General features: G+C 47.2%; 2 protein-coding genes across 5 annotated transcripts in view; one reads left to right on the top strand and one right to left on the bottom strand.

Moving 5' to 3' along the window:
- JOSD1 (Josephin domain containing 1) overlaps nt 1-12,501 on the top strand; it is an 18,590-nt gene extending 6,089 nt beyond the window's left edge. For 3 of the 4 annotated variants that reach the window (XM_023221997.3, XM_023221994.3, XM_023221996.2), the window contains 3 exons: nt 8,583-8,711; nt 8,878-9,072; nt 10,045-12,495. In XM_023221997.3, coding sequence (XP_023077765.1) covers nt 8,583-8,711; nt 8,878-9,072; nt 10,045-10,144 — 424 coding nt within the window. In that variant the 3' untranslated portion in view covers nt 10,145-12,495. Of the gene's footprint in view, nt 1-8,582; nt 8,712-8,877; nt 9,073-10,044 lie in introns of all 4 variants that reach the window. The other variant, XM_023221995.3, reaches the window with a different exon arrangement.
- A 1,049-nt stretch (nt 12,502-13,550) lies between these two features.
- TOMM22 (translocase of outer mitochondrial membrane 22) lies at nt 13,551-16,396 on the bottom strand. The gene is made up of 4 exons (XM_023221998.1): nt 16,254-16,396; nt 15,909-16,027; nt 15,036-15,153; nt 13,551-14,273 (listed from the first exon to the last, which is right to left on the bottom strand). Exons 1-4 carry the CDS (start codon nt 16,368-16,370, stop codon nt 14,199-14,201), a joined length of 429 nt encoding a protein of 142 aa, XP_023077766.1. The 5' UTR covers nt 16,371-16,396; the 3' UTR covers nt 13,551-14,198.
- Nucleotides 16,397-16,934: the final 538 nt, after the last annotated feature.

The raw sequence follows: 16,934 nt of genomic DNA, 5'->3' as shown, positions 1-16,934 counted from the left end.
ACTGCACTCCAGCCTGGGCGACAGAGCGAGACTCTGTCTCAAAAAAATAAAATAAAATAAAATAAAATAAAATAAATAAAATAAAATAAATAAAATAAAATAAAATAAAATAAAATCATAAAAAAAATTTATCCAGGGTTGGGCTTGGTGGCTCATGCCTGTAATCGCAGTACTTTGGGAGGCTGAGTTGGGTGGATGACTTCAGCCCAGCAGTTTGAGACCAGCCTGGGCAACATAGTGAGACCCTATCTCTACAAAAAAAATTTAAAAGTTAGCTGGGTATGGGGGCCTGTAGTTCTGTAGTCCAGCTACTTGGGAGGCTGAGATGGGAGGATGACTTGAGCCCAGGAGGTCGAGGCTACAGTGAGCCATGTTCGTGCCACTGCACTCCAGCCTGGGCAAAAGAGTAAGACCCTATCTCAAAAAAAAAAAAATCTAAGCAAAAAGTAGCTTGGTATCAAGGGAAAAAAATCTAATGAAAGTTGGAAGGTGCTCAGGACGGGCACGGTGGCTCAAGCCTGTAATCCCAGCACTTTGGGAGGCCGAGACAGGCGGATCACGAGGTCAGCAGATTGAGACCATCCTGGCTAACACGGTGAAACCCCGTCTCTACTAAAAATACAAAAAACTAACTGGGCGAGGTGGCGGGCGCCTGTAGTCCCAGCTACTCGGGAGGCTGAGGCAGGAGAATGGCATAAACCCGGGAGGCGGAGCTTGCAGTGAGCTGAGATCCGGCCACTGCACTCCAGCCTGGGAGACAGAGGGAGACTCCGTCTCAAAAAAAAAAAAAAGAAAGTTGGAAGGGACAAAGAGATTGGGGATATTGGTGAACGAGTAGCATTCTCTACCACAGAGGGTGACTATTCCAGCCAGCCCATTACATAGTCCCTGAGCAGGTAGAAGGGGCCACATTTAAAAGTGGGTGATTATAACTGAGAAAAGTTGTTGTTAAGTGTTAACCTCTAGAGACTTGAATTATCTTGTCCAAGGGCTAGGCAAACACGTAGTAATAATAGCTAACACCTACAGATTACTAATATGTGCCTAGCTCTTTGACCCATGCCTGATTTAGAAACATCAGGAAGTTCTGAGCTCTATTTTCTGATGTCACATCTCTTCAGATCTGATAAGGAAAGAAAGAATTAGGGTGGGGAAAAGAATCTTGATGAAATCTCTTCCATTTCCTTTTTTCATTAATATCTAAATTCATCACCATAGTCAGACACAGTGGAAACCATGAGAGAGGAACAGGGACTTATCTGAGGACACAGACAGTGCGGAGACCTGGACTAGAGCCCGTCTTTTCACTTTTTTTTTTTTTTCCCCTGAGACGGAGTCTTTCACTCCGTCTCCCAGGCTGGAGTGCAGTGGCACGATCTCGGCTCACTGCAAGCTCTGCCTCCTGGGTTCAGGCCATTCTCCTGCGTCAGCCTCCCGAGTAGCTGGGACTACAGGCGCCCACCACCATGCCCAGCTAATTTTTTGTATTTTTAGTAGAGATGGGGTTTCACCATGTTAGCCAGGATGGTCTCGATCTCCTGACCTCGTGATCCGCCCACCTCAGCCTCCCAAAGTGCTGGGATTACAGGTATGAGCCACCGCATGCGGCCCATCTTTTCACTTTTACATCACTTCACATCTCATGGCTCTAACTTCTGACTGTGATGACAGAAGTGAGAGGCTCACTTTGTAGCCCAGAATTTCTTTTTTTTTTATTTTTTTGTATTTTAACTTTTATTTAAATTCAATTAAATCTAAATAACACGCAGAAATTGGCTACCATATTGGACAGCACAGCTCTGAAGAGTTCAGTGGGAAGAGTTTTTGTTTATCTGTGAAATAAATCTGCCTCACCTACCTCACAGAGGTGTCTGGAACAAACAAGGTGATGAATGTGAAAGGACTTGACTCACAAAAGGGATCTGAAAAGACAGCCGTGTGAACTGAGTGGGCTTATTCATACAACTCTTTATATATATACCTTTTTTTTCTTTTTTTTTAATTTTTGAGTTGGGGTCTCACCTTCACCCAGGCTGGAGTGCAGTGGTGCGATCTTAGCTCACTGAAACCTCCACCTCCCAGGCTTAAGCGATCCTCCCACTTCAGCCTCCCGAGTAGCTGGGACCACAGGCATGTGCCACCATGCCCAGCTAATTATTTATTTTACTTTTGGTAGAGATGGGTTTTGCCATGTTCCCAGGCTGGTCTCGAACTCCTGAGCTCAAGTGATCCGCCTGCCTTGGCCTCCCAAAGTGCTAGGATTACAGGCGTGAGCCATTGCACCTAGCCTGTTAATATTTCTGTTAAATGGTGCTTGCCAGGCTGTTTTGATCTGTTTACATTTCTGTGTCTCTCATTTGACCCTGAGCCCTTGGAGAGTAAGAACCAGTAGGACTGTTTTCACGGTTGTACCCCCACAGCCAGTGGCTGGCATGTAGCTTGGTGCTCATGTTCAAGTGAATGAAATGTCTGCAGTCCAGAAGGGACTGCTGGCGGCAGGATCCGAGGTTTGTGGTGAAAGCTGGGTGGGCAAAGAGAAAGGGGCCGAGGGGAGGAGGCAGGTCAATACAGTGGTGAGACAGAGTGAGGGCTTCTGCTCCCCCACTCAACATTTGAGACCCATCCAGAGAAAGCAGGGAGCCAACTCCTGAAGCCAGGAATACTTTCACACAACAGGGTATGAGGCTTGTGGGAGATTAATTGAGAAAGGCTGATCAGAGGAGAAATGATCTACTCAGCACATTCTGCTCATTGAGGAAGGCCAAATTGATCTTAAAATTTCCGCCTAGCCAGGGCTCTGGGGGTGGGTGCTGTGGTTTCCTTTGATTTGATTGATGGTGGCGGGGTTGAAGGTGATTCCTCAGGCTCTCTACCCTTCCAAGCCTTCCTCTGCTCTTCTGGCGAGTGGAAGAGGGATTCTAGAAACTCTCCAACAGAACATTTGAGGAGGTCACTGTCTGGATTATTGTTTTCTCCACTCATGAATGACGAGGAATCACTATGTGGGGGGTAGGTGTCCTATTTTGCATGAATTTGAAAGAAACTTTATTGCTGAAGACTCTCGGCTTCTGTCCCAAACTGAGTCACAAGAACTTGATTTATTTTTACTCCACACCCCTCTGATTGCTTTCTGAGGGTCTTTCCGCTAGAAAGAAATTACACTGTTGGAAAATCAGAGAGGAAACTTCGCAGTTCCAGCCTGAAAACAAAAGCAGGCGTGCAGGCATCTCTTCAATCCTCTCTCTCCCAGCGGAGGGACACTGGGTCAGCTCGTGCAAGAGTCTGCAGAGCTATAGCCCAGAATTTCTATGGAAACCATTAAGACAGTCCTGAACAGGAGTTTGCCAAGGAGTCTGAAGAATACTTTCCACTGGAATCATCAGGATCCCATGGAACTCAGTGGGACTGGTGTGTTGAAATATCCAGAGCACTGTTCAGTATTGTTTAAGGTAGAGGCTGAGTCCTAGCCCTGCCACTCACCAGCTATGCCTGACTATGCAAATCACCATAATCTTTGCACCTCAGCTTCCATGTTTATGGTATCAAGATGGCTGGAAGTGATAAAGCCCATAAAAGCACTTAACACAGTGGCCACTTGATTACTGTTAAAGTACAAGCAAGTGCTGGTGTGGTGAATACACTGGGTGAGCCCCACTTACTCAAATGACCATTCCTTTAGAATGAGATGGAAGCTACTCTCAACATTTCCTGTATTCAGATTGCCCAACATGTGTTGAGTTGCCAGTGCCTAGCTGTGAGGGATATAGAGTAAAGAACTATCCAGGAATTTAGTGTTTGAACATATATAAAATAACTGAATTCTCCAACAGTTCTATAAAACAGTAATTATTTCCATTTTTACAGGCAAAGTAACAGGCATGGAGATTAAATCTCACAGTTAGTGTTGATGGTGTTTGGATATGGTCCTCACTTTCCCTCCTTTTTCACAGAGGATCCAGGGAAGATCCTATGGAAGAGATGGGGTGTGAAGAAGCTGTAGGATTTGGCTTGGAACAGGAAATAGGATAAAAGAATAGAGGCTGCTGGCACAGTGGCTCAAGAGGGAGGCTGAGACAGGAGGATCAGTTGAGCCCAGGAGTTTGGGGCTACAGTGAGCTACAGTCACACCACTGTAATCCAGCCTAGGTGACAGAGGAAGAAAAAATAGAATAAAGACCATATGATCATGGTGCCTAAAGTGCACTAAGCCCAATGAGAGGGATGTAGCTAGCCAAGTGGGGCCAGGAGGTGTAGAACTGGCCAGCCAGGCAGTTGGTACCATTGTCAGTTCCTATGTATACAAGGGGAAGTGAATTGATGCCTTGGTGAATTTGGCAGGAACATAGAGGCTGAATTGGTGGAACACTTGGAAGCAAGGTAATCAATTTAGAAATCTGTTTCAAAAGTCAAGGTGTGAGGTGAGGAGCCTCTGGTTAGGAGAGAGATGGAGTGGTAATACGAATGGATTTGAATCCAAGACAGAAGATGAAGGACAGGGAAGAAAGATCATTGGAACCCTGGTTCTGTAAGGTATACCTCAAAACAAGTGTGTGGTCAGATTTGTTTGGAAACTGAAACATATTTTATAACCCCCTTTCCTTGAGACTGAAGGTGAAGATTAGCATGTTAGGGACTCCAGGAATTCCGCAGGAAACCCATTTACCTACTTGGTTCATTCAGCTGTTACTGGATTGGCTGCCTTCTGGAATCTTCTGTTAATGAACATGGAAATGGCATCTCCAGGAGCACTCTTGGGAAGCGCTGCTCTAAGGTTTGAGCCTGGTAGGGAGTTTGATGATGAATGAGGGGGAAGACTCAGCATTTTGTTGGAGCCTTCATGCATGTACTGGTCAGAGACTTCACTGAAAGGAACAAGAAGCTATTAGAAGCTTGGGAAAGAGAAAAGAACCAATTATATCTGGGGCTAGCCCTTCTTTCATATGTGTTCTCTTTTTTTTTTTTTTTGAGGCGGAGTCTCACTCTTTCGCCCAGGCTGGAGTGCAGTGGCGCGATCTTGGCTCACTGCAAGCTCCGCCTCCCGGGTTCACGCCATTCTCCTGCCTCAGCCTCCCGAGTAGCTGGGACTACAGGCGCCCGCCACCGCGCCCGGCTAATTTTTTGTATTTTTAGTAGAGACGGGGTTTCACCGTGTTAGCCAGGATGGTCTCGATCTCCTGACCTCGTGATCCGCCCGCCCCGGCCCCCCCCCCCCCCCTTTTTTTTTTTTTTTAAGACAGAGTTTTGCTCTTGTTGCCCAGGCTGGAGTGCAATGGCACAATCTCGGCTCACTGCAACCTCTACCTCCCAGGTTCAAGCAGTTCTCCTGCCTCAGCCTCCCGAGTAGCTGAGATTACAGGCACCCACCACCACACCTGGCTAATTTTTTTGTATTTTTAGTAGAGACAGGGTTTCACCATGTTGGCCAGGCTGGTCTCAAACTCCTAGCCTCAAGTGATCCTCCCACCTTGGCCTCCCAAAGTGCTGGGATGACAGGCGTGGGCCAGTACACCTGGCAGTGTGTTCTCATTTAATCCAAATGTGCAAGAACCCATGGAGAGCCTTTGTCTTTTTAAGCTATGTTTCAGCCCCAGGCCTCAGGGACTTAGCTGGCCTCTGCTCTTTTCAAGCTCCCACCCCCTGCCACTCTGATACTTGGGTCCTTGCTGTAAGATAGCAAAACGTAACTTTGGGTTCAAATGAACCCAAGGTTGGATCCTAGTTCTGTCAGTTGTAAGTGCTCATGGGCAGGTCAGTTAAAACCACCAAACCTCACTTTTATGGACCTATACAATAGAAATAATTCACATCCTCATAGGTTTATTGTGAAGATTAAATGAAATGCAAATTAAAGTACCTTATCATAGTGCTTGGCACAAAGGTTTTTCAATAAGTGGTAGTTATTATTACAGGTAAGATAAAATTTGGTTGCAGATTTCTTTTCTAGCCCTGGAGATAAGCATATAAGCCCTTTTAAGAGTCAGTTACTAATGTTTACAGGGAAAGAGAAGGATAACAAAAATAAACACTGAACATTTCAGCAGACATTCCTTGAGTACCTGTCTTGTGCCAGGCACTCTTTAGGCCCTAGCAATGTAGCTTTCAGATAGTCAAGGCCCCTGCTGTCAGTCTAGTGTAGAAAAACAGACTAATGAGAAACCCATCTGGTAGTGACAGGGCTGTAATTAAATCAAAAGGTTGATGTGAGGTGGTGACTGGGAGAAACTTACGGTTGGGTGGTCAAGAAAAGGCCTCTCCGGAGGTTGCAGTGAGCTGAGATGGCTCCATTGCACTCCAGCCTGGGCAACAGAGCCAGACTGTCTCAAAAAAAGAAAAAAGAAAAGACCTCTCTATGGCAGTAACATTTGATGACACCCAAACAATAAGGAACTACAGAAAGAACATTCTAGACAGCAGGAACAGTGAGTGAGTGCATGAGTGCACAGTGAGAAAAAGAGCTTTGTTTTTAGAGAACAGTAAGAAGGTCGGTGTAATAAAAGGTAAGAGATGAGATCTGCGGGACCTTGAGGGCCTTGCAGGCCAACGGAAGTAGTTTAGAGTGTATTTAAGTGCTTTAGGTGCCATTGGAAGGTTTTAAGCAGTAGCAGCAGTATGTTTGTTATTTTTAATTTGGGTTTTTTGTTTTTTTTTTTTTTTTTTTTTTTTTTTATTTTTAGACAGGGTCTTACTCCATCACCCAGGCTGGAGTGCAGTCATGGCTCCCCACAGCCTTAACTTCCCTGGCTCAGGTGATCTTTCCACCTCAGCCTTCCAAGTAACTGGGACCACAGGTACATGCCACCATGCCCACCTAATTTTTGTATTTTTTTGCAGAGACAGTGTTTTGCCATGTTGCCCAGGCTGGTCTCTAACTCCCAGGCTCAAGCGATCCTCCCACCTTGGCCTTCAAAGTGCTGGGATTGCAGGCATGAGCCACCACCCCTGGCCAGGAGCATGGATTTTTTTTGTTTTTGTTTTTGAGACGGAGTTTCACTGTGTCACCCAGTCTGGATGCAGTGGTGCAATCTCGGCTCACTGCAGCCTCTGCCTCATATGTTCAAGCAGTTCGCTGCCTCAGTCTCCTGAGTAGTTGGAACTACAGGCGTGCACCACCACACGTGGCTAATTTTTGTATTTTTAGTAGAGACAGAGTTTCACCACGTTACCCAGGCTGGTCTTGAACTCCTGACCTCAAGTGATCTGCTCACCTCACCCTCCCAGAGCGCTGGAATTACAGGCATGAGCCACTGTGCCTGGCCAGGAGTATGTTTTATATTTGAAAAATACCAGTATTGCTGGGTACAGTGACTCACACCTGTAATCTCAGCACTTTGAGAGGCTGAGGCGAGTGGATCACAAGGTCAGGAGTTTGAGACCAGCCTGGCCAACACAGTGAAACCCCGTCTCAACTAAAAATACAAAAATTAGCTGGGCATGGTGGCGGGCGCCTGTCATCCCAGCTCCTTGGGAAGCTGAGGCAGGAGAATCGCTTGAACCCAGGAGACGGAGGTTGCAGTGAGCTGAGATTGCGCCATTGCACTCCAGCCTGAGCGACAGAGCAAGACTCTGACTCAAAAAAAAAGAAAGAAAAAAAAAATACCAGTATTTTTGCTGTGCACAGAAAAATTTTAAAAACACTTTACAACATTTCTTAAGTTTTTTGGAGTTGACATCCTTGGCCTAATGTCTTGATTCTTCTCTGGAGATGGCATGTAGTAGCCTCTTGAACATGCACTTTATGTCCTGAGGAACTCACCACACTTCCCTTTCTCCCCTTCACACAAAGCCCAAAGGTATCCCCCTTGAACCCTTCCTTCAAAATGGCCTTTCCTCGGCTCCTGGCCTGACAAGTTTATGAAAGCAAAATAATAGGATTAGAAATGCCTTCAGCATGGACCTTGTCTTGAAATACAGACTGGCTAAAGAAGCCTGGAAGTAAATGACTTCAAGCTGGGTGGGCAAACCAGTGTTACAGCTGAGTTTTGTTTGCTGGGCGCAACTTTTTTTTCAGTTCATTTATTGGATATTTTAAGAAAAATTTATTCAGGTACCCCACACACACACACATACACACACACACACACACACACAATGCCTTTAGGTGGGTCATGCATTCCAGTTTCACATAGGCCTCACTGCTTTTTATTGCCTTATGTCCAACCCCAGTTTATATATTTGTGTCACCTGTCTAGGCTCCTGTATGCCTTTCAGTATTTAATGATTAATGATTGCCAAGTGTACATGCCTTAAATAGAAAGGAGGAGTGACAACAGTTACTATCCATGCAAGTGAAAATATTGAATCCTATTTGCCAGTGTTGGAAAAAAAAGGCTTGCATGAGGCAGGAAGATCAGTATCAGGAGGAAGACTGCAGAAAGGCTGCGGGAGGCTGGGATTTCATAAGTGAGGCTCCTTCATGGAACACTTACAAAATACCTAGGTAGAAGCTGGGGAAATTTCACTTGAATGTGGGGAAACTAACTTCCAGGGGCAGTGATGTAAAGTGTTCTCCATCCCCGGTAGTGCAGGGTCAGGAGGGGTTAGCCAGCCCAGCAAGTCTCAGCCTCCTCTTTTCACATTGGTAGGTTGTCTCCAAACACCATGGTGACGCCTCACAAGAAGAGCATGCTGGGAAATGGCAACTACGATGTGAATGTCATTATGGCAGCACTTCAGACCAAAGGCTATGAAGCTGTTTGGTGGGACAAGCGCAGGTAATCTGAATCAGGCTTGGCTTGATGGAGAATAGCACGGTTGTGGTATAAGCTTTTAATACTTGGGCTCATGGCATGAGTGGGGAGGTAGCCATTTGTGGTATTACAGCCAGGGAACCTTGGGGAGTGTGCTGCCTCAGAGTCTGCCACCATCTCTCCCCTGCAGGGATGTCGGTGTCATTGCCCTCACTAATGTCATGGGCTTCATCATGAATCTGCCCTCCAGCCTATGCTGGGGTCCACTCAAACTGCCCCTCAAAAGGCAGCACTGGATCTGTGTCCGAGAGGTGGGAGGGGCCTACTACAACCTCGACTCCAAACTCAAGATGCCTGAGTGGATTGGAGGCGAGAGCGAGCTCAGGTAATCAGTACCTGTTGTGACTAGGGCGCTAGGCTGCTTCATTTCTTATGTTGGGGACACTGAGCTCATGTCTGGTTATCTGACAAAGGAAATGAAATTCCTTTTTTCCTTGGATTCTCTCCCTGCCTTACTTAGAATGATAGAATCATAGTGTCTTGGACCTGACCCTAATCTTCGATGGCCCATCAGTACTTTTAAGTCCTTTTGGTAGGGAAGATGCACAGCCTGAGATACCAACCTTCTGGTCTGGTGGGGCTGGCATTGTAATGTTCTCTCCATTTAAGACAACTGAGACAGTAGTTGCCAGTTCATAGAAAGGAAGACAGACATTCAGGCCAAGGAGGACTGAATTTCCCTAGGAAGAACATTTGTTCTTTATAAATGTTATAAAGAACATTTATAAAAGTCCTTTAGAGGCGGTGGCTCATGCCTGTAATCCCAGCACTTTGGGAGGCCAAGGTGGGTGGATCACCTGAGATCAGGAGTTCGAGACCAGTCTTGCCAACATGGTGAAACTGCATCTCTACTAAAAATACAAAAATTAGCCAGGCGTGGTGGCGGGCGCCTATAATCCCAGCTGGTCAGGAGGTTGAGGCAGGAGAATTGTTTGAACCCGGAAGGCAGATATTACAGTGAGCCAAGATCATGCCATTGCACTGCAGCCCAGGCGACGAGCAAAACTCCGTCTCCAGACAGACAAACCAAAAAAAGTCCTTTATAGTACTTTGGGTACTGTTATTCACAGATCCAGCTACTGTTGGCAGTAACTATAAGGATGAGCAAAAATTCAGGTTGGAATTTTAACTGGAAAGATTGGAGGGTAACCAAACGTGGAACCCTCCAAAACCAGGTGACTACAGGAATGTGTTTTGGACTGCCACGGGTATAGTGAGGTGTCAGGTGACTTTGTGGTCCTGAGACTGGAATTTGCAACTTGCCAGTATTTCATTTTTTCTGTCTCTTTTTCCATAGGAAGTTTCTAAAACATCATTTGCGAGGAAAGAACTGTGAACTCCTGCTGGTGGTACCAGAAGAGGTAGAGGCTCATCAGAGTTGGAGGACTGACGTGTAGCAGTTCTCCCCAACCTCCCTCTCACCTCAGCCCCTTCAGTCCTCTGTGATGTGGTGTGGCCTCTGCAGTGGGTCTGCCCTTCCCACTTCCCCAAACATCTCATCGGGTTTTTCCCCTTCAGATCTGACAGTGCAATAGGACAGACGTGTGGACTGTTATAAGAACTACCCAGTGTTTTGTTCCTGGGCAAGGAAGGTAGGAGCTCTCTGCACTCAAGGCCAGCGGTCACAAACCCTTGTTTAAGAGAGGAGAAAGTGGAGCGGGGAGGGAATCCTAGCTTATTTTCCCTTTTCTATGAGGACTTGACATAGGTTCTGCTGAGTTGTCACTGCTGCTCCACACTCACCTAGAGATGCTGCCTCCACTTTCCGTCCTGTCTGGGTCTGAAAACAGTGGGTCTGAAGATAGTGCACACAAACCCCATGTGACTGGTTTGAAGGACCCAGAGCATAAAGGTCTCTCAGGAAACCATGTCCAGAACCCTAGCAGCGGTACAGTGATCTGTCTCCAACCCTTATCCCCGGGTTTAAGGGTGGTTTATGGCCATACATGGAGGATTGTTGTTGTTTTTTGAGACTGAGTTTCACTCTTGTTGCCCAGGCTGGAGTGCAATGGCATGATCTCGGCTCACTGCAACCTCCGCCTCCTGGTTCAAGCAATTTTCCTGCCTCAGCTTTCCGAGTAGCTGGGATTACAGGCGCCTGCCACCACGCCCGGCTAATTTTGTATTTTTAGTAGAGACAGGGTTTCTTCATGTTGGTCAGGCTAGTCTCGAACTCCCGACCTCAGGTGATCTGCCTGCCTTGGCCTCCCAAAGTGCTGGGATTACAGGCATGAGCCACTGCACCCGGCAGAGTTTTATAATGAAAAATTAACTAATATTCTATGCTAATATTCCAGTCGGAAGTAAGATACCAAACAGGATGTGGCTAAAGCCAAACTGGGACAGCCATGGGGTGGCTTGGTTTCTTCACTCCGGTGTTGTCCCTACCATTTCGCAACATTGATTTAGGAGGCTCTGGGACAAAAGAGAAGCCAAAGAGCAGTTTTCCCAGTTTACTTACTCTGGCAAAATCAGAAAAAAAAAAGTCTGCCTTTGACATCAAATTCCACTAATTTGGGGCAGAGTTGGGTGAGGAAAGTATTGTGAAGATAAGCTGCTTGGAATAGGGACAGCCAGAATTCAGTAGACGCTCCAGGCTCAAAGGCTGCCACTATAGTGCCAAGCTCAGGTTGGGTGGTTCTGTACTGTGTGGATGGAATAGGACCTGGGTTGGTCATCTTTATGTCGTTTCCTTTATGTATCAATGGAAGTTCAACCTGCCCCTACCTCTTGAAATAGTTGTAGGCCACTTTTCTTTTGTAACTTTGGAAAACAAAAGAGGAGAAATAAGTATCATACCACACGCGTGTCTCCAGAGTGGATGTGGTTGCCTCAAGGCAGGTGGGCAGGCAGGGGTGACCCACTGGCCCTCAGATCAATGATCTCGGTGGGTCTGAGAGCTGCCCCACTGGCCAGACTTCTCTCCAGCAGCAAAGCCAGCCTGGGGCTTGCATGTTGATCCTGAGCAAGCTTAACGGGGTGAAGCTGAGGCTTTCTTCCCCTGTGACTGGAGTGCATGTTGACACCAGCACTTTTTCTGCACATGTATCTTCAATCCAACAAGGCCATTTTTTTTATGCTGAGTAACAGGCCACCAAGCGGCTACTGCATCATGTCTTCTCAGCAACCGGCCGCAGTCTCTTCTGCATCATTTTCTACACCAGACCTGCTTGGCACCACAGGGAGCTCTTTCCCCGCCCTGTACAATGACATTCCAACCACCACCAGCCAGACGTTACAGCCAACCTTGCTGATTGTCACAAGCAGGACCTTGGGGCCACTGGCACCGTCAGAAATAGTAAGCCATTTCTTGGGAAGAGGAGGAAACTCCTCTCCACAAATCTGCTTGGGCCTGTGCAAATGGCACTTCAAAGAGTCCCCATGCACTTGGAGTCCATGAGCCAATGGGATATGCAAAGACGCTTAAACATTTCAGGGCTGGTTTCTCTGTTCATATCCAATCCTGGTGCTTAGGAACAGGGACCCATGCTGATGCCCAAGGGCAAAAAGCCCCACTTCCTTTAAGGAAGTGAACAGGCCTGACCCTGATGCCCAGTAACGGGCAACCCTAGGCTTTTTGTTTTTCTTGCTTTTATTCCTTTTTGTTGTTGGCCTTGTGCTGGGTTTGTTTACAAAAGATGTATTTTGTTTAACCAAATATTAAAAATGGAAAACTCCGTGTATGTCTCCTTGTCTGCCTGAATTCTATAATTGTGTAAAGAAAAATAAACTTAAGTATGATGCTGTTTTAAAAGGAATTCATTGCCAGCATAAGTCATCTTTTAGAGACATCATGCTTTGATTAAATCTTTCACCTGAGAAATCCAGACAAAATACTCACTGAAAAGGGATTTGGTTCAAAAGATGTCTCCAAGACATTTTTCAGTACAACTAATCTTGACAGTTTGAATAATCCACGTAAGTACAAGTTTGTACCACACTGGTGACTAGTGTTTTTCCTTAGTTAACAAGTGAAAGATCATGCATCTGCCCAGCGGGCCTGGGCCCAGCCTCACCATCCCGAGCACACAGCAGCAGTGTTCTGTAGTTGGACTGCCTGGATTTGAATCCAGGTCTAGCACTTAACTCTGTGGCCTTGAGCAATTACCTTTCTGTGGCTGTTTCCACTTCCGTAAAATGGGAACAATACCACCAAAATTGTAGTGTTGGTTTATCTAATAATTCACATAAAAGGTTTACTCTGGCTGGGCGTGGTAGGTGATGCCTGTAATCCCAGCACTTTGAGAGGTCAGAGACGGGTGGATGGCTAGAACTCAGGAGTTCAAGACCAGCTGGGGCAACATGGCAAAACCCTGACTCTACCAAAAACACAAGAAACTAGCTGGGCATGGTGGGCGTGTACCTGTAGTCCTAGCTACCCAGGAGGCCAAGTTGGGAGGATCACCTGACTCTGGGAGGTAGAGGTTGCAGTGAACCCAAATGACACCATCTGTACTCCAGTTAGACCTGGTCTCAGGCAAAAAAATTCTGTCCCCCTCCCCTATTCCCCAGAAATCAGTATTATGTTATTCCCCACAAATACTTCATAATTACACAGTGTCACAGACTAAAGTAGTACACACACCCAATCCTTTGTTTTAGGCTGCTGGATCTCAAAGTGACTGCCTAACTTCAGGGCAAAGATTGCTATGAAGTACTTGGCTAAAAATGAATTTTTTCACTTTCGGAAACAATCTGGGCCTATGGGTGTTAAGATGGAGGTGCTGCTGGTTTAGATGAGAAAATGTGAGGGGCAGTACGTGTCTCTGACCTGGTCTCGTTTCAAGGTACTTAGGATGACACTTTCAGTTGGAATCATTTTTAATATTTAAATACAAAAAGTGAGCACTGACTTCTGTTTTTTTAAACACACACACAGGTCTAACAACCAAACTGTGCAGGGGAAATGAACTCCTGATCTGTCTTCCACAGTCCCCATTCTGTGGCTGAAGCTGCAGCCAGCCTCCCTCCTCTCATACATAGGGATTCATAGTGGCTGCTTTACACTACAGGTGTAATGCATTTTGTCTTTCACATTGCGTGCATGTCCCTCCCCAACAGCTCCATTCTTTAAAAAAAATAAAAATAAAAAAGGCAGTCGTTAATGGTCAGGGGCACATCCCTCCCACTGGCATCGATTCCTACCCACAAGGGGAAAGTGACATCTTCTAGTTAGGAGCAATTTGGTGAAAGGAGTAAGGTGGCCAGAGCAGGAATAACCGTCTGCATGGCTGCACTCTGGTATCAGAGTGAAGACAGAAGTAAGGATAGTGTGGAGGGCACAGTTGCAAGTTGAGTCTTTCCATGAGACAATGTGAGGAGAATTCTCCCCACCAGGTTTAGATAGATAAATGTGCCAAAGTTTAAAAAAAAAAAATCCAAATAATCAGCAGTTCAAACACTTGAATTTCAAACTTATCCCACCGAGACAGCTCAAACAGCAGTAACAATCTAGATCTTTCCAGGAAGTGAGGGTAGAGCCCCTGGCATTCCTCCTGAGAGCCCTGTGTTAGGCCCTAGAAGTATCTGGAAAAGAAAAGGAGAGGTGTAAGGCATCATTCAGGCCTAGAGAACTTATTCTCACCATACCTGATGGGGCCAACGTCTACAGAAATAATACTGAAAGCACCATCAGACACCTAAAAGAGCATGAGGCCAATCCCAATCCCCACCCACACATTAACTGTTGGTCAACCCAGGTGCTAGAACAGGAGTCCCCAACCCCTGGGCCGTGGATTGGCACTGGCCCATGACCTGTTAGGAGCCGAGCCACACAGCAGCAGGTGAGCAACAGGAAAGTGAGAGAAGCTTCATCTGTGTTTACTGCTGTTCCCCATTGCTCACATTACTGCCTGAGCTCCACCTCCTGTCAGGTCAGCAGCATTAGATTCTTATAGCACAAACCCTTGTGAACAGTGCATGTGAGGGATCTAGGTTGCAAGATCCTTATGAGAATCTCATGCCTGATGATCTGTCACTGTCTCCCATCACCCCCAGATAGGACTGTCTAGTTGCGGGAAAACAAGCTCAGGGCTGCCCCTCATTCTACATTATAGAATAATTTCATTATATATTACAATGTAATAATAGAAATTCAGTGCACAATAAATGTAATGCACTTGAATCATCTGGAAACCCCCCCTACCCTCCGCCACCCCCACCCCACCGTCCATGTAAAAACTGTCTTCCATGAAACCAGTCCCTGGTGCCAAAAAGGCTGGGGACCAATGTGTTAGTGAAATAACTTGCGTCTCCACCACTGGCAAAAAGCCCAGGGTCTGGGCTTACCTGCCGCTGCTGCAGTTGCTGCTGTTGCTCCATTTGCAACTTCTCAGTCTCAAAGACAACGGGAAGAACCAGGATCATAAAGGAAGTGGTCCCAATCCACAAGGCTGCCCGGGAAAACCTGTAGAGGAAAACCCCCAGAGGGTGAGCAGGAAGACATGCAAACAAAACAGGCAAGAACTACTCAGTAACCAAACCTCTCACATTACATACTCCAATGTTTTTTTTTTCTTTTCTTTTTGAGACGGAATTTAGCTCTTGTTGCCCAGGCTGGAGTTCAATGGCATGATCTCGGCTCACCGCAACCTCCGCCTCTCGGGTTCAAGCAATTCTCCTGCCTCGGCCTCCCGAGTAGCTGGGAATACAGGCGTGTGTCACCATGCCCGGCTAATTTTGTATTTTTAGTAGAGACAGGGTTTCTCCATGTTGGTCAGGCTGGTCTCGAACTGCCGACCCCAGGTGATCCACCTGCCTCGGCCTCCCAAGTGCTGAGATTACACACGTGAGCCACCCTGCCCGGCCCTACATACTCCAATGTTTTGATAAACGTATTCTACCCGCTCCTTGCACCATACTCCTACCAGAAACAGGAGGAGCAGCTGTGGTAGCTGTATCATCTAGTGATGGCGGTTTAACATTCTCCTGAGTTCTTACAAAGCTCCTTATTCATTATCTCTAACAATCTGAAATAACCCCCACAACGCCCCTGCCAGGTAAGAATCCCCATTTTACAGAAGAGGAAACTGAGACTCAGAAAGGATAGAGTACAAGTCCAAGGTCACCCAACACAGGTCTGCTGCTTCCAAACCCCGTGTTCTTTCACAGCACCACGGTCATCCCATGCACGTACCCAATGCCTTTGCCCTCGTTCCTTACCTGTACATTTTTTGAGCCACAAAGAGGGAAAGATCAAAAGTGGCTCCGGCCGCGGACCGGACCCTCTCCGGAAACATCTCCGTCAGGCCCCATAGTCTCTCCGACAGGGTCTCATCTAGCTGTGGTGGAGGAAACACGGGTCTTAGCCGAAAAAGCGACATCCATTCCTGGCCCCGCTGCGGCACTGGGAGCCGCCGAGCCCCACTGGAGCTAGGGCACCCCAAGGCCCAGCGGGGCCCCAACCCCGCCTCCCAAAGAAGCCGCTTCGCTTGATCCCGTACCACGCGGATCCCACATCCACGAGCTGGCCCGCTACCCGCTCCGCACCCCGCGAGGCCCTAGTACCTCCTCATCGTCGTCCTCCTCCAGCTCCTCCTCAGGCTTCTCCGCGTCGCCTTTCGGGAGCAATTCGTCCGGGGACTGGGGTTCCCCGGCACCGGCAGCAGCAACGGCGGCAGCCATGACTGTAGGGGACACCGGAAGCGGAAAGGAGGTGAGCGCAGCCGAAACGACGGACGGAGCTGCTTTTCCGGGAACCGAGGCGCGAGCCGGGAGAGAGCGGCGCCCTCTAGCGCCGGGTCCTCCAGTGCCCCAGTCGGTCGGGCCGCCCTGGCCTTACCCGGGCGTTGAGGCTTCAGCGGGTATTAGCAGCAGCTAGAAGGCCTGTGAGAAGTTCCAGGGCGCCACCGCAGTCATTCTCTTCAGCGGGTTTAGGGTGAGCTCAGAAACCTGCTTTTCTTTTTTTCAAATGAGTTGTTTTAATTCCAGGTAGTAGAGTTCAGAGAAGAACAAAGATCAAAGGGCTGACTCTGGCAAGATTCTGGGGGCTTGTTTTACTTTAAATTCACAGCTAGGGTAGGAGTGGCTCATCATCTCTTGATGATGTATTTTCTTTTTAACAAAAGTTTATTCTTAAATGTACAACAGGCTCCAAGACAACACTTTATTCTAAACTAGGTGGCCAAGATGTGGCCGGGAATCGAGATGTTAAAACACGAATGGAGTCAGGCCCACCATCACCGCAGG

The sequence above is a fragment of the Piliocolobus tephrosceles genome, chromosome 19 (assembly GCF_002776525.5).
Source record: "Piliocolobus tephrosceles isolate RC106 chromosome 19, ASM277652v3, whole genome shotgun sequence".
Taxonomy (NCBI): Eukaryota; Metazoa; Chordata; class Mammalia; order Primates; family Cercopithecidae; genus Piliocolobus; species Piliocolobus tephrosceles.
This window is presented reverse-complemented; position numbering and strand designations above follow the sequence as displayed.